This window comes from Myotis yumanensis, unplaced genomic scaffold (genome assembly GCF_028538775.1).
Source record: "Myotis yumanensis isolate MYYU_CA2020_CCGP unplaced genomic scaffold, mMyoYum1.0.hap1 SCAF_3, whole genome shotgun sequence".
In the NCBI taxonomy this organism is placed as follows: domain Eukaryota; kingdom Metazoa; phylum Chordata; class Mammalia; order Chiroptera; family Vespertilionidae; genus Myotis; species Myotis yumanensis.
This window is the reverse complement of record NW_027223754.1, coordinates 153,656,241-153,683,147: the sequence shown is the minus strand read 5'-3', so window position 1 is coordinate 153,683,147 and position 26,907 is coordinate 153,656,241. Positions and strand designations below refer to the sequence as shown.

The 26,907-nt window shown below is 42.8% G+C and overlaps 1 protein-coding gene across 1 annotated transcript in view; it reads right to left on the bottom strand.

Moving 5' to 3' along the window:
- Nucleotides 1-1,141: 1,141 nt before the first annotated feature.
- Nucleotides 1,142-26,907, bottom strand: part of PPM1H (protein phosphatase, Mg2+/Mn2+ dependent 1H) — a 237,704-nt gene continuing 211,938 nt past the window's right edge. Inside the window, exons 9-10 of the mRNA XM_070409814.1 lie at nucleotides 25,155-25,306; nucleotides 1,142-5,639 (exon numbers count right to left, since the gene is read on the bottom strand). Of these exons, the coding sequence (XP_070265915.1) occupies nucleotides 5,492-5,639; nucleotides 25,155-25,306 (300 nt within the window). The 3' untranslated portion in view covers nucleotides 1,142-5,491. The remainder of the gene's footprint in view (nucleotides 5,640-25,154; nucleotides 25,307-26,907) is intronic.

Genomic DNA, 26,907 nt, shown 5'->3' with positions numbered 1-26,907 from the left:
ACAGAACTACCATATGATCCAACAATCCCACTTATGGCTATCTATCCAAACAAAACAAACACTGACTCATAAAAGATATATGCACCCTATGTTCATTGCAGCATTTATAATAGCCATGATATGAAAACAACCTAAATGTTCATCAATGGATGAATGGATAAAGAATATGTAGTGCGCGCGCACACACACACACACACACTGGAACATTCTTCAGTCATAAAAAAAGAATAAAATCTTGCCATTTGCAACAGCATGGATAGACCTGAGGGTACTATGATAAGCAAAATAAATTAGACAGAGAAAGACAAATACCATATAATCTCACATAGATATGGTATCTTAAAAAAATAAAACAACTAATAAATACAGAGAACATATTGGTGGTTGTCTGAGGTGGGGTGGGGGTTGGGCAAAATGAATGAAGAAGTCAAAGGTACAAGTTCCAGTTATAAATTAGTCACGGGAATATAATGTACAGCATGGTGATTATCCTATATAATAAAAGGCCAGGGACCATAAGCGTAATGACCGGAACGACCACTCAACCAGTTGTCATGAGGTGCATCGACCACCTCTCGGTCCCTCCCTCCTCCCTCCCCCACCCCCAGCCCAGGAGGGGCAGCGGTGGGTGGGTAGGGCTGGCGGGGTGGCAAGTGGTGGGCGGGGCTGTGCTGGGCCTCTAGTAGTTAATAATACTGTATTGCATATTTGAATGTTGCTAAGAGTAGAATTTAAAAGTTCTCATCATAAGGAAAAAAATCTGTAACTATGTATGATGACAGATATTAACTACTTATTGTAGTGATCATATTACAATATATCCAAATATCAAATCATTATGTTTATACCGGAAACTAATATTATATGTCAATTATACCCCAATAAAATAAAAAAGAATACCTCCTGGGAGTAATATCCATGGTCATTCTTCTGGTGGCATTATTGAAATGTGTAGCCTTTACTGCTGCTGTTCCTGTGAGGATTGTTAGTGGTGGCATCTGTTCCCTTTTGATTTACTTTTGAATGTTCACAGTTGATAATTCCACATTAGGCCATGAGACTCTCCCCTCATCCCATTACCTGATATGAAGGAACTTCATAGTGGATTGAAGAAGTGACACAAAAAGTTTTGCTAACGGTGTCCTATATACATATATATAATATTTTATTTTAAAACATAATTGAGCATATACATTTCTTCAGCTTTTTCCAGGGGTACACTGCACCTAAGTTTCGAAACACACAAAATAGATCCCGATTACTAAACAGTTTTCACTTTTGGGTTACAAAAGTCAAGATTTCACAATCACAAAGCATAAAGGTACATGGTTCTGAAATCATTTTCAGGCATATTCCTCTCATTCACTGCACGTAGGGTGTTTCTGGAAACCCAGACCTTATGATACATTCCTTACAAATGGTCTCCACTGTGGGCCTCCCTTGGTCTCCAGAAGAAACAAAGAAAATGGAGGCAAAACAGGAGGGAAGGAGTAACCTCAGGACGCCTCAAACAAACACAAATACTATGGAGGATTAGAAGAGTGGAGGACACAAGGTTCTCCTTCAAGTACATCATAGTAGAAAACAACAACACGTACAGCCTCATTTGGTCACTGTCTACCTGGTCTCTGCATGAACAAAACTGCATCTAAGCTGCAAAGGAAAAATTAAAGCTATTTACAGATAATGCCATGAATTGGAAAGTGCAGTGCTCCTCAGACTGGCACTCAGATATGGTGCTCACATAAGAGGCAAATCGGGCTGCTCATGTAGTGTCTTGAAAAATCCCTGTCACCAACACAAAACCAGTTTGCTCAGCAAGATGGGCTATGGTGTGCAGGCTGCAAAATTTCTCTGCAATTGTAAATCCTCAAAAATCCAAGTTCCTGTTATATGCTTTTTACTTTTTTCTTAGATCTGGTAACTTTTTGGGTCAGCCGGGTTGTTCTTTGCATAGACAATGACTCTCACTGCTTTCTCCAAGTGTCCCAGAAGCACTAACTTACTGAAAATAGAAACTCATAAAAGCTTAATAGATTCACTCTGAAAAGAGTGGAACTGCTGGGTCATTTAAGGAATGGCAAGATCCTCAAACTGTGATGGAAAGAAAACCACTGACCACTTGTGGCCTTGTAAATTAAAGTTGACGGGCAGATGCGAAAGGAGGTGAGATCAAGAGGAGAATTAGAGTTTTAAAGATTTGGGAGATTTTTTTTCTAAGTGTTTTCTTTCTAATCTTCCTGGTAAACCAGAAAACCCTCCCTGAATGGCCACGATCCTAGGCCAAATCTGGGTACCAGGACACTCATCCCTGCCTACCAATATCTATCTACTGCGGTAGATCTCCCCAAAATAAATGAATACTTAGAAGAGTAAGAAGAGAGTGAGCACAGCTGACTTCACATAGTCCCATGGAGGTAAATTGCTAAGGATTAAAAAAATTAAGCACCCTAAATTTCCCAAAGCTGAATACTGTGGAAAAGAACTGAAATTCTCACTTTGAGGGAGGGCGGTGGGGGGGCTTTGTCTTATTGGTAGTTGGCCTAGCTGATTTTCAGCTCTATCCAAGAGTAGCAGTTATGTAAACACAACCACTGCAGAACATCCCCTCCTCCTTCTGACTGCTGGCACTGCTCTGATTTCAGGTGTTTAGATAACAAAGGTTTGGCTGTTGCCCGGGAAAATGCTGCAGTGTGGATGAAGTGTAAATTTGCTCTCTTTAAGGAAGAGAGTGTCAGATATTTGAAAGAGCAGGGACCAGCCCAACAACAAGATTTAGAACTGGAAGAGCCTCTCATTAAAGGAAGTGGCCGCACACACCCCAAGACAACCATAAAGACTTGACTAGGAAAACAAGACTTCCTCTGAGGCTATGAGGACAAGCAGATTTGGCTACAACTCAGATACGGAAGATTTCAGAACCACGTATACATACATTCTGCAGAATTTTGAGTGTTGCCTTTAGACCCTTCCAGGAATGCTCCAGGAGCCTACCTGTTATGTAGACATCGTTACTGCTCTGGGATGGGATGATGTAGGGTCTGGGTAAAAAATAAAGCTAAAACCGAGTAAGCTCAATGCACAGAGCGGTATTAGTACTGGGTAGATTTTTCCATGAGCATAACAAATAATTTTTTCCACATTTGATTTATTCACCTCATTTGTAGTTTTCCTCCCATACTCCCAATAGAATCATGGCTTCAGCTTGCTACTGAGCTCTTTTTACCCAACGGGGCTTATGAAAAGAATTCCTAGTTACCCAACCAAAAGCTGAAGGACTAAATGTGCAAGACTAGGATACACTGAATAAGGGAGTTCCAGAGTTCTTCCGGAGACATGCCTTGGCAGTAAATGAATTGATGAATTAAGACATGTCATATCTACATGTCTGCATTGACACTCTGACTCTTGTGGCTCAATTAAAACTGGAGAAGCTCAAGATAGGGAGTACATAAAAGCTCAGGAAAGGGAAAAGAAATGAAAGGCAATGGAAACATAGGAAAGAGGTGACTGCTTCCTAAAGCTGATAACTTGGAATCCTCCAAGGGAAACTCTCAAGATTCCAATTTGTATGTGGGTTAGGGAGTCAAGGCAGGAACAGAAAATCGACCACACTGCTGTAGGATGCCTGCGTGTTTTTCCATAGCATAATATTCTGCCAGAGAAGCAAACTGTCTACCATAAACTTCTCTCCACAGAGTGATTGGGGTAGCTAAGATTTATCGGAGGAGGAGGGATGAAGAGGACGCCTGATAAGGTTGTAGTCCAGTTCTTCCCAGACAACATTTTGGCAACCACCTGATGGATGAATTCCCACAGTACTTCGCCCACCAGGCTGAGCACTGTTTCCACACTGTGGGATGAAAATAGACTAGGAAGGCTCCTGGCCATTCCTAAAAAAAAATCTATAAATCCAGGTATGCAGGCGATGAACTCTCCCGGAGGAAAGGTCCTGTCCTCTCCTGTGGGGAAGGGTTTCAAAAACATGAGAACTGGAATTGGCTCTCCAGCATTTTGGGGGACCACCGCAGTTACTCTTACTTCATTGAATGTTTTAATTACAAGAAGTTGTCCAGATGGTGGTGATACCACAGGAGCTCTCCAGGAAGAAGGCTCAGAAATGGGATGTTGCTCTACAAGGTACCCATGCAGAGCAGCAGTCTAAGAGATAGAAGGGATTGCTAATTTTTCAGTTCCTCCGGGCAGTGAAGCACCTGGCAGATCTGATGTGTCCACTGCTTCTGTGGATGCTCCACGAGGAACACTCAGAGGGAACAGTAGTCTAAGTGGTTGGGTGGCTGGGACCTGGAAAAGGAGCATATGAATGGCCAGTCAACCCAATTCAAATTCTGTTTCATCAAATTCAGTCTGAGTGGGTCTTGTCCAAAGATGGTGGTTCCCTGACAGACTCTGATACTTACACATTGTTTGGAGTGGGCCTGGGAACCCTTGCAGCCCATGGAACCTGGATTTAAAGTGGAGGAAAGGTTCTGAAATGAGGTGTGGTGAACTGACTGACATTAAGGGACTTCCCATACAGCTCTATTAAACACTGCTTTACGTGTGTACTTGTGGCACAGCAAGGATGGGTTGGGATCTGGAAGCAATCATTCCAGAAATGAAAACCCAGATTCAGAAACCAACAGAAACCTCAAACAACACAAGGGAGACCCTTGAAGACAAAAGAGGAACTGCTGGCCCAAAGAAATACCCCAAATTTCGTGAAAACACTGATTTAGTAGGGAAAAAAAATCAACCTAGAAACAAATTATTACACAACAAAGACAGCACTCTGTTAGCCAGGGCACTGCTCCAGAGGTCTGCCTGGGTGGTGTGGGTTACAGGATACAGTGACAGCCTGGGTTGGACTTGGACACACAAATTCCTCAGCAAGGAGTTGGAAAGTCCCAGGCCTGTTCTATGGAAACAATTAAGATTCAAGAAATTAAAAAAAAATTCCTACCTCACCCCATCATCATCATCATGAAAGAATAGAGAGAGACACACACATAAATAGCATTCCCTGAAATAAATCTCAGGCTTAGTAGAAGGTGGGCGCTCACACTTTCTGAGGCATGATCCCCAACGTTCCAACCCGTAGACAAATTGGCAGCTTGACAGACGAAGAGTCTTCTGCCAGTTACACCTGAAAATGGCTGCCCCAGCATTCCAGTTAAAATAAATATGATTATGTGCCCAAAATAGGCGCTGGCCACTTAGGAGGCCTATTGAAGGAACCAAAAGAAACAACACTCAGTAGCAGCCTTTAGGTTTTGCTTTTGTTGAGTATCCAGACTTGTTAACTATAGCAGTAACTGAAACCTATTGATCCTCTTGAAACACAGCCAGAGGCCTTTGGGCAGCAAACTCTCCATCTGGGCTGGGAAGAGGTGGCACCATCTGGAACTCTGCTGGGGCACTTCCCAGTCCTGCCCTGCCAAGAGGCATCCCAGCTTTCTTCCTTCTGATCTTCCAATCCCCTGAGTTGTTTTCATGACAGTTTATTTCCATGTATTAAAGGAATGACATATACAGAAATGTCATCTCCTGAGCCCAGTCGGTCATTAGATATCCGCCATCCTCTGTCCTTCAGGACACCACGAGCACGCATCACCAGGTCCTGAGCTGCCAGTGTGTACCTGTGCAGGGAGGAGCAAGAGCGAGACCATCAGTGCAGCACCAGGCAAAAGCTGGGGTCAGGCAAGGCTAGAAAGAAGGTATCACTATAGGTACATAAACAGTTTTTGGATACTCTTAAAGTCTCAAAAGACCTTTTTCCACATGTGAGATGCCTAATATAAATTACTAGAGGCCCAGTGCATGAAATTCGTACACTGGGGGGGGGGGGGGGGCGGTGAGGGTGTGTGTGTGTTCCCTCAGCTGGGCCTGCAGCCTCTTATAGTCCAGGGCACCTCGGGAGATGTCAGCCTGCCTGTAAGCTGGCAGTCAGACATCCCTCTTGCAGTCTGGGGCTCTCAGTCCAGGACCCCTCGCTCCTTACCGCCCACCTGCAGTGGAGGCGGGAGAGGCTCCTGCCACTGCTGCTGCGCTTGCCAGTCGTGAGTCTGGCTTCTGGCTGAGCAACGCTCTCCTTGTGGGAGTGCACTGACCACCAGGGGGCAGCTCCTGCATTGAGCATCTGCCCCCTGGTGGTCAGTGTGCATCATAGTGACTGGTTGTTCCACCGTTCGATTTGCATATTAGGGTTTTATTATATAGGAATTTTTAGATGGTAGTTGGACAAGACACTAGGTGCATTAAATAACCTAAATTAATCTGATATTCAGTCCTCTTTTGAGGTTTATGATGATGATAAAGACAGAGTCAAAGTTTGGTGCACGGACTTGCTCAGGCTCAGGGTTTTCCATGGCAAACAGTGTCTAGCTAAAAAAGTACACGGGAAAAATAAGACCTTTTACTTTCAGTTATGCTTATTTTTAGGACCATGTTCCTTTCAGGACAAAGGATAGTTGTTTTCCATTTATGGTGGGGGTAAAATTTGCTTTTTAAAAGTGAGTTGATTTAAAGAAAAATATCAATGATACACATGTAGCATAGAAATAGTAAAAATGGGAAGGTTTTATTGGTAAATGACTGGTAAATCCTGATCTGCGTGAGCTGTTTCACCCACCCTTATCTATGCTACACTCTCCTCTTGACCAATGTAAGTACAGCGAGGTATGCTCCAAAAACTTGACAGTAAGATTGTTCACTGAGATTTAAACTCTAAACTTAAGAAAAAATAATAAATGGCCCGGCTGGCATGACTCAGGAGGTATGGTTCAATTCCCGGTCAGGGCATATGCACAGTTTGCAGGCTTGATCCCCAGTGTGGGATGTGTGGGAGGTAGCCAATCAATGATTCTCTCATCATTGATGTTTCTTTCCCCCTTTCCCCCTCCCCCTCCCCCTTCCTCTCTGAAGTCAATAAAAACATATTTAAGAAAAAGAAAAAAGAATAACTAATATAAGCTGATGGAAAGTATTAACACGCAGTGAAAGACAAATGTGGGAGGTGATTTGGGTGGGTGTGGGCATAGGTAAGCCTCGAGGCAAAAAACCTGAGACAAAACATTGGCAGATGCCTATAGAAATACTGATTAGGGCAGAGAGTCTTTGCTGGCAGATTTCAAAGAAATTTAGTTTCACCAGTAGGACAGTATTTATTGTGGATGGATTACTCTCTTAGCCCATGACATTAAACATGATTCACCTTTATTCTGATTTCATGTTCACCAATAACCTGTTTATGATCCGCCTCCCTGTACAGGCCTGCCTACAGGGAAAGACTAAGCTAATCACTTAGAGTTTTAGAATATCAGTCAGTTATATTTTTCCATATAAATGTCAACTGACATTTTGGTTTGCAGATCAATCTTGTAAGCTTGGTTGAGGTGAGCTGAGTTCTGATAATGAATCTGTTCTTTGTATGTTTATTAAACTAGTTTCTGAACCTGAAAAGCTAAAAGCTAGTCTCTGGTAAATCACCAAGATAATAAATGCCATCCTATAAGGAAGGCCTCCTAGAAGCCAGCCCCTGGACCTTTAATAAGAGACATGCTGATATTACCAGTGGCCTTTTCCTCCTTGGAATGTCTTTGCCTTGCTTTCAGAATTGTGAGTTAAGGAATTAGAAAACCAGAAACTCTCCATTTCTTCTGTTAAAACCCTTTATGAATTCATCAATTCTCATGTTAAAAGAGATCTGCATCTAGCCCCACGGTTGCATTGTTTAAGACCAAGGTCTGTAGGGAAAGATCTCAATATTGTTAAGATTCCAGGTTGTAGAGTCTATAAAACTCAAGTTTACTTATACAGCCCAGGTAGCAGACAGAAGGTGACAAAGTAGAGGCTATTTTAGTTCACACACAACAAATGCTTTTTCTTCTGGAGGATGGGTGTTAAGTGGGAAGGAGAGATACTCCTTTTTCTATTAGTATTGAGAGAATTATCAGCTTAGAGGCAGAAATCTCTGTTCCACCTGAGGGCTAGGTAGCCCTCTCTTCCGATTCTTCTGTTGAGATCAGGAAATAAACAGGCCTCCAAAGAGGTCTTTGGCTAGAGACAAATAAATGTCCCTAAATTTACATACTAAAGCTCATATATTATATTAAGTAGAGTTTCTCAGATGCTCTTGGTTACTCTTGGTTTTGTATTAAATCGTACATCTGAGATTTAACCACATACGGAAAGGCTACTATAAATATAAGGGTGATGTTTATTATCCTGGTGATTAGCCTTTCAAATTCAGAAACTTGGCTAAATTAATATACCGAGTAGATTCATCTGTCAGGGTTGAGCACACCTTAATCCAGCTTATGAGCAGACTAGAGATAGAAAATTATGGCAAATTATGGGAAAAGATCACTGACAGTAAAAGAAAGATATTCAAAGATATAAAAAAAAAATAAAAGAATTCAAGATAGCTCCTGTGGCTAGTGTAGAGGCAAATAGTCCTACAGGCCTCAACAGGTCCTGTATTCAAGGGACAATGACTGAGGTCAAGGTTAAACAATGTCCAACTGGTTTTATTTAAGTCATGAAAGAGTATCAGTCATAGTTAAAGGCAATAGACCACCGTGATATTGCTAGTGACTTTGGGTATTGTAAAAATGGTCAAAATTAGCTTTGGTATTTTATTTTATTATTTTTTTAAATCCTTAACCTGAGGAATGAGAATATTTTTTCCATTGATTTTTTTAGAGTAGAAGGGAGGGAGTGGGGAGGGAGAGAGAAACATCCATGTGAAAGAGACACATTGACTGGTTGCCTCCCACACATGCTCTGAATGGGGCCAGGCTTGAACCTGCAACCCTCTGCATGCCAATGCTCTAATCACTGTGCAACGCTGGCCAGGGTTAGCTTTGGTATTTTATTATTATTATTTTTAGCTTTGGTATTTTAAAATGCAGCATTAGGTAACCTCAAAAAGATGGTTACATAGGAAATTCATTTCCCTGAAGGCTCTAGATAATTAAAAGTTTTATTGTTTTTTTTTTAATGTTTTTATTCATTTGAGAGAGAAAGGGAAAGGGGGAGATAGAAACATCAATGATGAGAGAGAATCATTGATCAGATGTCTCCTGCGCCTCCCACCGGGGATTGAACCTGAAACCTGGCCACGTGCCCTGACCTGGAATTGAACTGTGACCTCCTGGTTCATGGGTTTACTCTCAACCACACTGGCCGGGCTAAAGTTTTATTCTTAAAAGTGGTTGTTGCCTATTCCAAGATAATTTCCCTTGAGCCTGCATTTCTCTTACCATCCATTGTCTTCCCTTCAGTGTTAAACTTATTGAGAGAGAGAAATCCATTCCTGCTTCCTTGATTTCTTCACATTTTTTGCCTTAATCTCTTACGAGTAGGTACAATACTCAATTAGTCTGTTCTCTTAAAGCCTGACCTAAAGGCTTCTTCTCAGTACTCATTCTGCTCTCACCCTTTCTCCATACAGATACTGCTGATCATCTTCTTTATCTTTGAAGTCGCCTATCCTTTTTTCTTGAATTCTCCTCTTTGGAGCTGCCATGCCGCCACACACTTTAAGTTCTCTTCCTGTGTCTGGACTTCCGTGCACATGGCACAAGTTCTCTCCAATGCCTCTTCCTAATTTCTTTTGCAACCCCCTATTAAGACTTAGGAAGAAGTCAATAAATGTTAACTTCTTTTCACTTCCAAGGTGGGTCTTGCCCCTCTATCATTCTTAATTAATGGTATCCTCAGTTTCTTAGGCAAGAAACCATAGTCATTTTCAATGCTACCTCTCACCCTGACGTTTTCCTTTCTTTTTAAATCCTCACCCGAGAATATATTTTTCATTGATTCTAGAGACAGATGAAGGAAGAGTGAGAGAAAGAACATCAATTTGAGAGAAAAATATCAAATGGTTGCCTCTAGTATGCACCCCCACCAGGGATTGAACCCGCAACTTGGGTATGTGCCCTGACTGGGAATCAAACCTGTGACCCTTTGGTGCACTGGACAATGAATGCTCTAACCAACTGAGCCACACTGGGTAGGACTCACCCTGATATTTTCAATGATAAACCCATAAGGCAGAGTAGGGCTTTTAAACTTGTTATTATTTTAAGTGTATTTTATTAGTGGTACATGGTTAAATAAAATAAAGATAACCTTATAGTGATTAAGATATAAGTTAAATCTGCTTTGCCATCACTCATAAACACAGATAGGTTAATAGACAGACACACTTATTTTGTACTTTCTATTTCTTATGTTTTCTTTTCCTTCATTCCTGTTTCTGTTGGATTGATAGCTTTAATACCTTTTTCTTCCCTCTACTGGTTTAGAAGTGTTAGTTTATTATTTTTATTCTTTTAGAAGTTATGCTTAAATTTTTCATATATGAGTTAATATTTATGTTCCCCTCTTGAAAATAAAGGATCTTAGAATGACCTCTTTCATCTTCCATGTTACTACCTACTATTTTAATTTCAACTTGTTTTTCAAGACTACTAGCCACTATCATTATTTATAACTTATATAAAGAAACCAACATACTAACTTCTTTGCCTTTTGAAGTTCATTCCTTCCTCCTGGATTTAATTTTCTTCTGTTGAAAGAAAATTTTTGCTAAAAATGTACTTCAGGGGTTTGTGAGGAATAAACTCACCCAATCTTTGGATCACAAAGTTCTTTATTTTTGCCTTTAATATTGAATGATAGCTTTATTGGATATAGAACATTAGATTGGCCATTATTTCCCATCAGCAGTTTGGAAATAATATTCTGTTTACTTCTGACTTCTTTTGTTGAGAAGAAGTCTGTTTTGTGTAATTTCTTTATAAGATGTCTTTTCTCACTGGTTGCTTTTAAATTGTTTTTGTTTTGTTGTTGATGGTAATAAATTCCACTAAGACTGGGGTGGGGAATATCCAGCCAGCAGGCTATGTAAGGCCCAAGAAATCATTTGGTCTGGCCCTGACAAGGCATTATGGTGAATTAATTAAATGTTTGACCAAATAGAGCAGGCTAATTTTTAAGATGATACTTTTGTGTGGCCCACAAATGATGTTATAAATATCCAAATGGCTGTTGGCAGAAAAAAGGTTCCCACCCCTGCACAAAGACGTAGTTTGGCTAACAATGAGGATTCCTTTTTCTTTATTTATCCTGGTTGAAAATTAGTTTTACTTCTTCAAACTGAGAAGATAGTTGATTCTGGAAAATTCTCAGCTGTGAATTTTGGAATTGGAATATTTCCTCCCTTCCGTTATTTATATTTTTTCCATACACTTCTATTAGATCTTCTCTTTTCTAATTTCAGCTTCTTTTCTGTTTTCTATTTTAGCTGCCTGTAATATCTTTCCATTCACCTATTCCTACTTTAGCAGTTTACTATTCAATCCATTCAGTGAGTTACTTTATTACAATGACATCTTTTTCATCATTGTGAATTTATATTTTATTCTTTTCCAAAGCCACCTCTTTTTACCTTCCAATTCTATTGTACATGTTTAAAGTTTCTCTCAACCTGTTCTATTAGGTTTTGGGGAGTGCTGGAGGGACGGCTCCATTATATCTCACTAGAGGCCCCATGCACAAAATTTGTGCCAGGGGCTTGGCCCTTGCAGCCATGGCAGCTTGCCTCAGCCCTTGCAGCCCCGGCTTCATCTGGAAGGTCATCTGGAAGGTTGTTCAGCTGTCTGGTCTAATTAGCATATTACTCTTTTATTATTATAGATTATTCCTTCTCATGGTGAATCTGAAGGTAAGATATCAGCTTCTCTTAAGCAGGGGGTTAAACACTGTAAACGCTATGTGCCCTGGGCTATTTGAAAATTTGCCTTTAGTACCTGGGGACACCCTGGGTTCTTCCAGCCCTAGAGCATGTGTTGTTAATTTCTTGGCTTAGGATCTCTATACCACTGGAGTGGTGTGAAGTTTCGCTTCACACTTTTATTGTGTTGTGGGTCTACCCAGCCATTTCTCTCTCCTTTTAAAAACTCACTTCCATCAGCTTCTAGTGATCACCCAGGACCCATGTGCTTCAAGGAAGGCCAGCCCCAACATTGAGTGGGAAGTTTAGGGAGAATCCCTAGGTCCTCTTCTTCCAACACTGTTGCCAGGAGCTCAGACTCTTCCACAACACTGCTCTTTGCCAGGCTTTTTCTAATGAGCAGCCTGCATAGGTAACTGAAGAGAAAGATGAGGCGCTACATTCAATAACTTAACAGTGCAACTGAACTCTAGGCCCCGTTTCCTGACGGTTCCTTCTCGCTACAGGAGGCCCTGTATCGAAATGAAGTCAGAAACAGCTTTCAGGTAAATTGAGGCCACTAGCAGGGAGCTTTCCTCATAAACTGATTAACTCAACAAAACCCCAGGAACCTAACTCTTGGGAGGTGTTTTGCCCTGGCTCCAGACTCAGCCAAGCTGGGGCCATTTGAGAGCTCACTGGCACCCATATTCCATGCCAACTTGCTTTGCTCCATGCATGAAACCGTGAGCAAGGCTGCTTTATATCAAGGTACAGGAAGAAACAACTTCTCGTGGAGGGAAAGAACTGTTTCTCCTCTCTCCCATTTTGTTCTCAAGTTTCTATCTGACAAGGGCTGCCTGGTTTGCTGACAATGAAAGAAGATGCTTAATGTGGCAGTAAAATAGGAGGGCTCCACAGGGTTTGTTACAGAGGCTGAACACAAGGGTGTACACGTGCCACAGACCGAGGGGTGTAAGGAGCGGTGGGAGAAAATTTGAGTCAAAACATATAGGAGAGTAGCAAAGAATACAGTACAGCTGAAGGCAGTGAACAGGAAGTGGGATCTGGGATCCAGCAGCCGGGACTCTGAGGCAGGCTGAGGAGCCTGGCGATTCTGGAAGCTGGCTGAGGAGGGTAGGTCCACTACTGAAAGCCTTGTTCAGAATCCTGGATAGACGGCATTAGAGAAATGCTGGAGTCATTTGAAGTACTCTCTCTCCTAATGAAGAGTCTCGCTGGGAGATGATTTTGTATTCTGAGAACACTTTTTGCTTCTCTGGCTGGAGCTTCCAATATTGATCAGCAAAGCTCTGCTGAGAGAAATGGCTGCCGGGGAGGGCTCTGACTTGGCATGCTTCACAGGGCTTGGCTCTGAGAGGGAGAGAGCAGAGAAAGGCCTGCAGGGAACGCAAACAGGGGAGAAGGGCTGAAGAACTATGGGGAGGCCAGAAGTCCTTTCACAACCACTGCCTCTAATGTCAGGGTGGAGGAGACTGATAAATCCTCAATTGTCTCTGCTGTCCTTGCTGTTTCTGTGGCTGTTCTTAGTTCTTTCACCTCCTCTGTGGAGCACACAAAGGGCCCAGGGGTGGACGTGGGTTGCCTAGGGTCCAATCCTGGCTTTACCACTGCCCAGATGGGTAGCTCTGGAAAAATTCCTCAGCCTCTTGGAGCCCCCTTTTCTTTCTTATAAATCAGGGATAATGGTAGTGCAGACCTCAAAGGTTCCTGCCAGGAATAAAGGAAGTCCTTCTCATAAAGCACTCAGCACAGTGCCTGGCACCTGGTCAGGGGTCAGTGAAGGTGAGCTGTCATTTTACTCATTAGACATAAAATGTGTCTCTCCTCTCCCAAGAGTTTTGCCTTAAGTCATCCACCTCTTGTAGAATCTTGTTTCCCACCAGCCCCATCTGAATCAGCACTGGGGTGTCAAAAATAGGTCCACTGCAGGCCTCAGGCTGCAAACATGCCTGAAAGTCTCAATAGTTCTAGTTGGGTGGGAACTTCTATTTGCCTTTTGGATGGTACAGACAGGGTCTTACAAGAGTGGCAGGAACTGGGGGATTAATGGGTCCCAAATATTTGCATATAAAAGGCAGCCTCCATCTGCTGATGCCCTGCAGTAATAGAGTGTGATGGGAAAAGGAGGAGGAATCCTCTTTGCATTCTGAGCAGGCCTCTTAGATTTAAGAGGTAGAAAAGCTCTCCCAGGCTTTGGAACATTGGCAGGGATCTATGGTGACTGGATGGGTGGGGGTGGGAGGTGACTTGCAGAGGGCTCTTTGTTGTGCTCAGACCCTGGCAACTCACCAGGGAGGAGGCATGTCTTCGGCTCAGGGCTGGGAGCTGGGCCACACAGGCCCCTCGCCCTGGCCAGAAGCCGCTCACGCCCGAGGTGCGGGGACTCCACTCTGGAAATATACTGAGACACGGGAATCATGACAGCTGCTGTCTGCAACACTGTCACTGTGTCCTGCAAGGGCTTGTGTGCCAGCAGATACAAGCTCACAGACTGGGGAGAGCTCCCCACCCACACAGGAGACGGTAAGACTGCCAGCCAGGCACTGCCCACCTTTCTGCCCCTGGCACCAGCACCCCGGTTTCTTAGGTTGTGCATGTTTATTTTAGTTGGAATCCCAAACATTTCAATGTGAGTGTTCATAATAGACCATTTCCTTCTCAATCCTTCCTGGCAAACCCTTTAAAATGCCCCAATGCTCCAACCAAGTGGCCACACAGCCCTGCTCTCACGCCACATAAACAGCACCGAGGAAAGGCGGGCCTGGGGGACTGAGGGCCGTTAGGTACAAGCTACAGAGATGAGATTTCCACAGACAGGTTTTGGGAAGTGAGGGACTGAGCAGCAAAGCCTTGCAAAGTTTCGCCTGGGCATTTTGAATGTGACTCCAAGCCACATTTTCATGATTGGTTACCTGCTCTTTGGCCCTCGTTCCTCTGGACGTTGCCCATGCCCTTTCCTTTTAGTAATAGTAATAATTTATTCCTTTCTGACAAAATATCAAGCATCTTCTTTGAGTGTTTACATCCTTGCCCCCATTTTGAATATTGTTTCCAGGAGACTCACCCTCAAACCTCTAGCCTCAAATTGGGGGAGAGCCAATCCCAGGTGTGTTGCCTCAGGATCTTCAGATCTCAAAAGAAAATTTTACTGGAATTATAGAGCCCTACAGGCCGTGCAGCCCACCCTCTGTGACTCCAGCAACCCCTCTAAAATGTTAGCTTGTATATTTCCTCCGAACAGTTCATTTCATGACCCCACATTCACAGAACTGCCAGCCCTGCTACACTGCAGGGCAAACTCCAATAAAAAGGAAAGAGAGAAAGAAATCCCTTGCCACACTCACATGCTGGCTTGCCCACAGAGCCTCCTTTTAATTTTCTAGTTCCTCTGTCAGGACAGTTCAAAATAGCAAAAGGACTTACTACACTGGGGTTAAGAAGATCTCACAGCTAATTTTTACCCATCTCTGCCGAGAGGACGGTGCAAGGGTCAGAACTTCACAAACTCATCTTTATGCTAATCATCTCTTCCCTCACAACTCACTCTGGAGAGTGAGACGCTATTTTAAATTTCTTATTGGAATTGATGTCATGAGAGGAAGACTCTTCTGGCAGTTTGTTGAGAATGTCTGGAAAGAGGAAAAATAAAAATAAAAAGCAAAGGGGTAAAAAAAACCCACCCTACACATAATATTAAAAAAAAAAAAAGCCGAAAATCGCGCCTGTCACAGGGCGGAGGCTAAATTTCTAGACAAAACTGGGTGACCCTGGCAAAACTTAGTCAAACAGGCCCATTCAAAACTCAAATGAAGAAACATTTTGTTGTTCTTCATACTTGCTTTGTTGTCTTTCCTCTCTCTCAGGCTGCCCACAATAGGCTGACCTCATTTGGTCAGCCTCCTCAGGCTCGCACCCAGGGACCCTCCACTCCCCGACTCCCAGGATTAAACAGGCAACCTGTGGTCCTGGTACCTTTGGGGAGAACTGATTCCTTCTGGCCGAGGAAGGGCTCATGGAGCCTCTGGAATTACAGTGGGTCTTTCTTCATCACAAAAATGATGATTTAGGCTAAAATTTATTAGGATGACTGACTGCCACTCGTATTTCTTTCTTTCTTTTTTTTTTTTTTAGAGCAAAGGTGGAGACTTATTGAAGAACAAGTGCAGACTCCCACGTGGGGAGGGGGAAAGGGTCCCCCCACTCGTATTTCTATTGCGCATGACAACATCAGAACAGTTCCTGTTGGGAGGGCACCAGCAGGCCACCTTTTGTGTGGCTTTTGAGCCTGAGCTCTCTGTGGACACACTGAGCCAGGGCTTGAGAGTGGCGCCCTCCTTCCAAATTACACACAGGTACGTGCAAATGTGTCACCAGGGAAGAGAACATCATTTAATACAATTCCTAAGTCTGACTTTCCAATATGGCTTAAATTCCTAAGGAGCACACACAGGAAGGGAAATAATCCCCATCTCATGTTTTTGCCATCCGACTGTGCCGGGTGTTTTATGATTAGTAATGGCACACCTCAGCCATGACTGACTGTCGGGTTCCTTCACTGGGCGGGTCATGTTCTCCCCTCCAATTCCACCTCACCCCTGCATTTCCTGGCTGATCCGTATTTATTCCTCAGGTTGAAGTTTGGACATCCCTTGCTCTAGGTTAGGCTCCTCCCTTCAATCACTCATATTGTAACTTCCTTATGCTTCTATAACCCTCTCTGGAATTTAAACTCCAAGAGGGCAGGAACCAGGTCTGTTTTCTTCAAAATCTTCCCCAGGGTCCAGCAGGCCTTGGCTCATAAAACAGGCCCTTAATATTTCCCAAATGAATGAATCTGAATCACAGTCTTTTGGCAAAGAGAGCAGCTTTGCCCCGAAGCTCTGCTTAAGACCTCAAAAACCAACCAGAATTTTTCTGACCTCCAGCCTGATAATCCATGTTACCGATAAAGCTATGCTCATTTTGTAGCTTTTCCTGTCAACTCTTTCATCTGTCTGACACAGGGTTCTTTCTCAGGCATTGGCTGGCAATCTGTTCTGAAAGGCAAACTGAAGGACTTTTTTTTTTCCGCCCTGTTTGTTCCATGGAGGTCACTGTAAGCCCTGCTGCGGCGTTTCTCATGAACCCAGGAGCTTGCTCTGACGTGGCACGCACCTGCCCGGTGACAACCCTGCCCATAGGTTCCCACTCCCTGGAGGGCACATTTGTTGCCATGGAGAGAAACAGGCTGGTGAGCAAGACCAGGCCAGCTTGGAAAGATTAAAAAAAAAAAAAGTGTCGGGTGCCTTTTCACTCATACCTGTCAGCTGGCTTTGCAAAGCTTTATAAAAATAATCACAGTAGCGAAAATCAACATAAGAATGTTGCTAATAAGCAGGATATAAAACACAGATTAAAACTAAAACCTCAACAGGAGAAAAAACATTCAAATTTAAATAAATAATCTTTCATCGCAGCACCATCAATTCCTGTGCACCTGAGCAAAGTGATTATGCCAAACAATTCGAGGGAGACAGGATAGCTTCACTTTTTTCCTGAAAGAATTTTGTGGTTGTTGTTGTGAAATATAAGAAACATACAAAAATAGCCACAAGCAGAATAACAACAACACACACCCACTGGTGCTCACTGTATAGCAGGCACTTCACTTTATATACACGTGTGAGAAGTGCGATGGGCACCCCCGCGTTACAGAGGCGGGGTCCCAGGCACTGGAGGATTCAGAAACTTCCCTAAGTGTACATGTATCAAAGGAACAGAACCAGGATTTGAGCTCAGGCAGTCTGACTACAGATTCCACACTATTAACCAGTGGACTTCACTGCCTCTCACAGTTTGCACACAAATGAATGTATATTACATATATGCATTTTAACATGAACAGCCAGGCACCAGTCATCTAGCTAAAGGAACAGAGCACTACCAGTGAGTATCTTAAAGACTCACTGTGTGCCCCTCCTCAAGCATACCCCTCTCTCTGTGCCACCTCTCCTCCCAAGGCAACCATTATCCTGAATTTTGGATTAATTCTCTTGCTCTTTGTTATAGTTTTAATATCTACAGCTCTCAGTGATATACTGCTAGTTTTCTACTTCATGTAAATAGAATCACAACATGTGTATTCTTCTGTGACTTGCCTATTCAACTCAACATTATGTTTTTGAGATTTTCCCTGTTAATGAGCACAAATTTGGGTCATTCCCCTCTGTGAGCTGTATTTTGTTCTTTGTTTATCCATCCTACGATTGGACATGTACAATAATTTATTTTTGTAATAGAAACAATTCTGTGGATGTCTTTTTACATGACTCAAATTTTAGCAGCACCAGAATCACCAGGATGGTTTGGTAAAACACTGGTCCTACCATTGGAGTTTTATTTTGTAGATTTGGGGAGGGGCCTGAGGATTTGCATTTCTAACAAGTTTTCAGATGATGCTGATGCCATGTGGCCCAAAGACCCCACTTTCAGATCCACTACTCTTGGTACAGACCTAGGTGTAGGACAGGGTATGTGTAGGCTCTGCTTTACCAGATATGTCAGTATGTCTTCAGAATCTTTCTATAAATTTGCAAACCCATCTGCAGTCCTTCCACATTTTTAATTTATACTATTCAATTTAAGATGTTTTTTTCATTATTGGCCATTAATTTTCTGTGTGATGACTGGTTCTTGCTCATTTTTCTATTGGATTTTTAAAAATATTTTCTTTTTTGATCTAGGAGAATTCATTATATTTTATGGATATCAATCCCTCTTTAGTTATACAAGTTGCAAAAATCTTCTCCCAGTTCATGGCTTGTCATTTTATTCTCTTTACTAGAGGTCCGATGCACAAAATTCGTGACCTGGGAGGGGGGGTTTCCTCAGCCTGGCCTGCATCCTCTCGCAGTCCGGGGCTCTCACAGTTCAGGACCCCTCACTCTTTACTGCCCGCTTGCTTGCTGCTCCTTACTGCTCAGTTCGCTGCTCCTTAGTGCTGCTGCGGAGGCAGGAGAGGCTCCCACCACATCTGCTGTGCTCGCCAGTCATGAGCCCAGCTTCAGGCTGAGCAGCACTCCCCCTGTGGGAGCGCACTGACCACCAGGGGGCAGCTCCTGCATTAAGCATCTGCCCCCTGGTGGTCAGTGCGTGTCATAGTGACTGGTCGTTCTGCCGTTCAGTCGATTTGCATATTAGGGTTTTATTATATAGGACTAGAGGCCCGGTGCACAAAAATTTGTGCACTCGGCGGGGGGGGGGGGGGGGGGGGGGGAGGGTTCCCCAGCCCGGCCTGTGCCCTCTCGCAGTCTGGGACCCCTCGGGAGATAACGATCTGCTGGCTTAGGCCTGCTCCCGGGTGGCAGAGGGCAGGCCCAATCCCTAAGTGCAGCCCCTGGTCGGGCTCAGAGCAGGGCCGATTGGGGAGTTGGGGCGCCGCCCCGTCATGCACAGAGCAGGGCGGATCGGGAGGTTGCGATGCCACCCTCAGTCATGCTCAGGGTAGGGCCGATTGGGGGGTTGGGGCACCGCCCCCTGTTAAACTCAAGGCAGGGTCGATGGGGAGGTTGTGGCGCCACCCCCTGTCACGCACAGAGCAAGGCCGATCAGGGGGTTGGGGCGCTGCCCCCTGTCACTCACAGAGCAGGGCCGATCAGGGGGTTGGGGCGCTGCCCCCTGTCACTAACAGAGCAGGGTCCATCAGGGGGGTTGGGGCACTGCCCCCTGTCACTCACAGAGCAGGGCCCATCAGGGGGTTGAGGAGCTCCCCCTGTCACTCACAGAGTAGGGCCGATAGGGGAGTTGGGGCACCGCCCCCTGTCACACGCAGAGCAGGGCGGATCAGGAGGTTGGGGCGCTGCACCCTGTCACACTCAGGGCAGGGCCGATGGAGAGGTTATGGCTCTACCCTGTCACACACAGAGCAAGGCCCGTGGAGGGGGGTTGGGGCGCCACCCTCTATCACCCACAGAGCAGGGCCGATCAGGGGGTTGGGGCGCCGCCACTGTCACACTCAGGGCAGGGCCAATGGAGAGGTTATGGTTCTATCCTGTCACACACAGAGCAGGGCCCGTGGGGGCGGGGGGTTGGGGCACCGCACCCTGTCACACACAGAGCAGGGCCGATCAGGGGGTTGGTGCGCTGCACCCTGTCACACACAGAGCCGCAGGGCAATCGGGGGATTGGGGAGCTCCCCCCTATCAGGCACAGAGCAGGGCTGATCAGGGGGTTTGGGCGCTGCCCCCTGTCACGCTGATCCTGGTGCCGGGAGCCTTGCTGCTCCGCTGATCCCGGTGCTGAGAGGCATATTATCCTTTTACTATATAGAATAGAGGCCTGGTGCACGGGTAGGGGCTGGCTGGTTTGCCCTGAAGGGTGTCCTGGATCAGGGTGGGGGTCCCCACTGGGGTGCCTGGCCAGGCTGGCTTAGGGGCTGAGGGGCTGAGGGCTGTTTTCCCACTGATAGTTGACTAAAAGCTCCCAACCGCTCCTTGTTTTCTTTTTTTTTTTTTATTCTGGGCCAGCTTTAGCTCTGAGGCCTCGCTGCTGAAAACATGGATACAATGTTGCGGTCCGGGGCTGACTGAAAGCCGGTTTTGTTTAGCTTCTTATTTGCAACATAGTATATAGTTGCTTAGAGTTGCAATTGAGAGTCGGGCAAGTGAGGCGGGGGAACGTTGCAGTCTGCAGTTCCTGGAGGAAGCAAACCTCCCTGCTCGCTTCAAGCTGCCTGGCTGCCGGCCGCCATCTTGGCTGACAGTTAATTTGCATAAGGATACGCTGATTAGCCAATGGGAAGGGTAGCGGTCGTACGCCAATTACCATGTTTCTCTTTTATTAGTGTAGATGTTTTTTGAAGAACCAAAGTTGGTAAGTTTAATGTAGTCAAGGTTATCAGTCTTTAACTGCTTGTACTTTCTGTGTTCTAAGAAATCCTTCTCTATTCTAAGATTATAGTTTCCTATATGCTATTTTCTAAAAGTTGTATTTATTTTTGCCTTTCACATGTAAGTCTTAATTTGCCTAGACTTGATTTTAGTGTATGATGTGAGAGAAGGATGAAATTTTATATTTTTTCTACACTGTCTTAATTGTTCTGATTTTGTATTAATATCTAGAAGGGTATGACTCACATAGAAATGTCACAAACATTCTTGGCATTTTCCCCCCACGTATGTCTAAAATCAGCTTATGCAGTTCCATGAAAACTCCATTGGACTTTTGGTTATAAACTGTACTGATTCTAGATCAATTTAGGGAGAATTAATATCTTTATAATGTTCCCATTGATGAATAGGTATATGTTCATAATATCCTCTTATATTTAATTGCTGCTGCATCTGGATCATTTTTTTAAAATTCCTAATATTGTTTATTTGTCAGTGCCCCCCACCTCTTTATTCTTGATTAGTCTTATGGAAAATTTTATTTACTTTTTAAAATTTGCTTCTTTGTGTGTTTTTTTTTTGGTGGTAAATTATACAAAACATAAAATTTACCACTTTAGCCATCTTTTAGTGTACAGTTTTGTGGCATTAAGTGCATTCACATTGTTGTGCAGCACAATCACCCCATCCATCTCCAGAAATTTTTCATCTTCCCAAATGGAAACTCTGTGTCCATTAAACAACAACTTCCCATCTCTAACCCACCCCCCAACCCTTGTCAACCACCATTTCACTTTCTGTCTTTATGAATTTGACTACTCTTGGCACTTCAATTAAATGGAATTACAGTGGGGCCTTGACTTACGAGTTTAATTAGTTCCGTAATGGAGCTCGTAACTCAAATTACTTGTATGTCAAATCAATTTTCACCATTACAATGAATTGAAATGCCATTAATCTGTTCCGGACACCCCAAAAACGAAGTTTTGTAAAATAACTGCAAGCACAAATGCGAGCACAACACTGATGCTTCAACTAAGAGCTAATCGCTTAAAGTGAACGAGTGAGACACGTGATGCTGGGCTGATGTTGTGGCGTTCACTGTGACGTTCACTGCGCCAACTAGCGGTGGTGTATCTGAAGCTGGCTCGTAACCTGAATTTTAGCTCGCAACTCAAAGCAAAAAATCGGCCAAGAGATGGCTCGTATCTCGAAAAACTCGTTAGTCGGGACACTCGTAAGTCATGGCCCCACTGTATACAATATTTGTCCTTCTGTGACTTACCATGTCTTCAAGGTTCATCAGTTTTATAGTATGTGTGGGAATTTCTTTTCTTTTTAAGGTTAATATTCCATTGCATGTATATACTACATATTTTTATTCATTCATTTATCTATGGATACTTAGGCTGCTTCTACCTTTTTGCTTCTGTGGATAATGCTACTATGGACATGGGTGTACAAATATCTCTTTGAGTTCCTCTTTCACTTCATTTGGGTATATATCCAGAGGTAGAATTCCTGGGTCATACGGTAATTATGTTTAATTTTTTAAGGAAGTACCACATACTTTCCCACAGCTGTACTATTTTACATTCTCAGCAGCAATGCGAAAGGGTTCCAATTTTTCCACATCCTCACCAACACTTATTTTGTGTCTGTATCTTTTTAAAGTAGCCATCCGAATGAGTGTGAGGTGGTATCCCATTGTGGTTTTGATTTGTATTTCCCTAATATATTAGCTGTTTCAAATTTTGGCTTTGTCATTTATTTTCATTGTATATTTGTTCTTTATTTTGTTATATTTAATTTTTCCTTTCATTACTTCTCCTGGGTTTATTGTGCCGTTTTCATTTCCTACATAGAATGCTGTTGTTGAAATAAGGACCGCAGACCTAAACTTTTAAATTAGGACAGCTGTTTACTGACAGCCTGTACACGGGAAAAGAACACAATCCACAATTACATAGCTCCACTCCTTTGGCTCCTTAGAACCTTTAGTTACAAGAATTCTTTTCTACATGTTTACATTGATAATATGAGCAGAACTAGCCCAGTAATACAAGTCAGCCTTAGGTCTGATTCTGAGAAATAGCATTCTCTATGGTTAAGAGTCTCTTTTTCTTTTTCTGTGGTCTGGAATATAAAACTTATAGGGAGAAGTTCCTTGTGATATAGGGCACAGCTTTATAAAAATTTACCCAATGACATGGAGGGGGTATAGTCACTTCTGGCAGGTCAGGGGTGAGTGGAGTCTTCATCTATGTATAGCTCATCAAATTAGAAAAGGCTAAAAATTCAGCCTTTAAAGTTTTGATATGTAGCATTCTTCTTATTGTTCATGCCCAAGTAATTTCTAATTTTTATTGTTTTTTTTGTTTGTTTTTTACTTAAAAGTAAAAACTTTTAGAAGTTTGGTTTTTAATTCCATGTAGATTATCTCTCCCTTGACTAGTTTGAAAGTTACACTTTCTATTTCTCTTAGTAGTTTTCTTAGCTATTTAACCAGCAATTTTCAACCCTTTTCATCTTGTGGCACACATGAACTAACTGCTAAAATTCTGCAGCACACCAAAAATATATTTTATTTTTTCGTCAGTCTGACAAAAAAAAAAGGCATAATATTGATTCATTCACACTGGATGGCTATTGTTGTGTTGGCTATGTTCATTGTTGTATTTGACAATCTAAGGGAAAAAAGGTCAGTGCCCCTGACTTAACAGCCAGGTATTGAATGTTTTAAAAATTCTTGTGGCATATCTGATGAAAATTGCTTATTTAAACACATTTACTTAGAGTCTACAGTTAAATACTTTGACCTCTTCTCAAGTAGAACCTCAGCATATTTTACTGATTACTATTCCTTTACCCCCATATGCTAATTTTATTCAGAATTTTAATCCTCTCATTTTTAATATCACACATCACATTCTTATTACTGTTTTATATATTTAATGTACGTTTAAGTATACCTACATATTTACTAATATCTTAGTAATCCATCTTACTTCTCAGACCTTCCATCTGGGATCATTTCCTCTTATCTGAATACATCCTTCAGAATTTTCTTCAGAGGAGGTTGGCTGGCAGTAAAATTTTTGTTTTGCCCCAAAATGTCTTTATTGCATCCTCTTTATTGATATTTTTACTACACATGAAAATTCTAAAAATTGAGCTATTTTCTTATCCAACTGAAGATATAATTTTACTATCTTTTGGCTCCTATTGTTTTTGAAAACTCAGCTGTCAGTCTAAATCAGTGATGGCAAACCTATGACACGCGTGTCAGAGGTGACACGCGAACTCATTTTTTTTGGTTGATTTTTCCTTGTTAAATGGCATTTAAATATATAAAATAAATATCAAAAATATGTCTTTGTTTTACTATGGTTGCAAAGATCAAAAAATTTCTATATGTGACATGGCACCAGAGTTAAGTTAGGGTTTTTCAAAATGCTGACACGCCGAGCTCAAAAGGTTCGCCATCACTGGTCTAAATGCTATTCCTATGTATCTGTTTTATCTTTCTAGCTGCTTTTATATCTTCTTGTTTGTTTAAAGTTTTTCAGTTTCATTATAAAATGCCCATTATAATTTTATTTTCATTTCTTCTCCTTTGTTGGTCTTTCTGGATCTTAAGGTTAGTATTACTTAACAATTCTAGAACATTTTTTTTCTTCCTATCTGCTATAGAATTTCCTTTTGGAATTCTAATGACAGTATCTTAGGTTATCCTCCTAGTTTCTTAATCTCATTTCACATTTTCCTTCTCTTTGTCTCTCTGAGCCATATTCTGGATTATTTAGCTCTATTTCCCAGTTCACTAGTGTTCTCTTCAACTCTCTCTAATCTTTTTAATCCAGTGATTTTAGTTCCTATTTTTATATTTTTCATCTCCAGAAGTTTCACTTCCTTATTTTTAAAGTCTCTGCAGATATTTTATAGTCTTTTCATTCTTGTTCATATTTTCAATGCTTTTAAAAACCTTTCTGAAACATGTAAAAATATTTATATTTTTGATTGATATTTCCAATAATGAAGTATTTACAGGCCCAACTCTGCTGTCTGTTGCTTCTGCTGGTTTTACTCATGGAGACTTGCATCCTTGTGTTCTAAGTGAAAACTTTCTCCAGAGGAGATTTCTGTTCATATCTGAGAGTCACCTAGGGCTGTTTAGGGTAGTTACACTGCCACTATGCCATAAGAGAGTATCTACTTTAATTTTCTCCTTTCTCAATGTTTCTTGAAAGAAACAGTTCCCCAGTGGATTAAAATATACTTTGGAGAATATGAACTAAGATATTGAAATATCTTACAAATCAAATTCTTTACCATTTGTACCTGGGTTCTTCTTAGGATTTTTATTTGGCTGTGAATGTACCTCTAATAGGAAGTATAGTCCCTTCTGCAGTTTGGTTACTAAACCATCCCTATTAGCTCTGCTATAAATCACGAATGTTGAAAATGCTTGATTATTATTAATTTCAGTCACATTATAAAACACTGCTTAAGAAATAACCCTATAATCATAGAAATGCACAAACCTGTGAGGGTCATCAGGATCACAGTTAGGAAGAAACTGAGTGATTGCTTCTGCCACTTCTTCATTTGATAAAACATCCCACAGTCCATCCGTTGCCAGGATCAGCACATCATCTGCTCCATGCTCATATTTGGAGAGATCGTAGATTCTTACCTGAAATGAACGGGAACACTTCGGCTTAAGAGGTTGTAAGCACATCATTCCCCCTAACGAACTGACTTCTGATCTCCAGTCCCTTTTCCTGCCCAGCCCAGTGGTTTGCAGGTATGAATTGTGAGGTACTCATTGTGCAGCAAGCTTGTGGGCAGGGTAGCTTCCTTTGGAGACTTGCTGTACAGATGTATGGGGCCTAACGGGTGGGCTTAATAGTTTGACAAGGAAGAAATGAACTGCCTGGCAGGTGTGGCTCAGTGGTTGAGGGTCCACCTATAAACCAGGAGGTCATGGTTTGATTCCCAGTTGGTCTGCCCAGGTTGCACGCTCAATCCCCCGTAGGGAGTGTGCAGGAGGCAGCTGATCAATGATTCTCTCTCATCATTGATGTATCTCTCCCTCCCTATCCCTTCCTCTCTAAAATCAATGAACTGAGGCTTGCTTCCTTCTTTTCTTTGCATGTCCATTCTACAAACATCAAGGGCCTGCTCTGGGTCAGGTGCCCAGGACAAAGGAAGCACTTCATTCAATGCACTTATTGACCACCTTTTGGCTTACCTGTTTGTTGTGCAGGGGACGCATCTCATGTAAGCATGGAGCTCTGAGGCTACACTGAGGTTTGAGGGGCCTCAATCTAGCCCAAGTTACAACAGACACATGCTCACATGCCAAGTCTGAATCTCCTAAGCGTGTCTTGGCAAATTTTAAGCCTTTCCTCATCTCTAGTGCCTGGAATGACTTGGATATTTCAACATCCACCTAAAATCTCTGAAAAGAACAGAGTAATCTTGGCAAAATCATTAAGAATAAAAATCAAGCCTTATTTAGGTTAGGCCACAACTCTATATTCACCCTGCTTTGGCGGGGTGGGGTGAGGGAGAGTTTGGGATTTCATTGTTCCCTCCTAATTTGGCAGAACCAGCAACTGCCTACACTACCTCATAAGCTGAGACAAAGGCAGGTCAATTTCACCAATCTTCCAGCTCCTTCAACCCCCTCATTGCTCTATTCTATTTTCTAAAAACAAGCCTGAGTGAAAGCTGTGGGCGAGGGGAGGGAAGAGAGAGGGCGGAGGAGGCAGTGTGAGCAGCTGCTCCCAGGCCCCATCACAATCATTACATCATCTCAGGTCTAGAGAGAATACACATTCTAAGAGGTCTACAAACTGCTCAAATCCATGCCTTTGAAAGCCAAGCTTATGTTTTAGGACAGTTTTCCCAGGCCAGTGACACCCTGTCACAGGACCGGTCCTGTGGACTAACAGCCTACACCCAGCAGCAGAAAACAGCTAAGTGCACCACACCTACCCACGGAGCCCTTGGAGAGTGAGCAGAATTGAAAAGCAGCCTCCAGGACCCAGGCTGCTGTGGCCTGTGACGTAGATGGTAACAATTAGCTAATGGCCCAGTGTGCAGACCACACTCAGGGGAAGAGCACTCAGGGGTATACAGTACCCCTTTTAACACTTTCTCAAAAGGCATGTTCACTTAAGGATGTTTACATTCCAGAGAAGGCAGGGTGCCTTATGAGGCCAAATTAAAGAAAATAAGAGGGAGGATCTTAAGTCTACAGACCAGAAAGACTCAAATGCCAGAATTCTA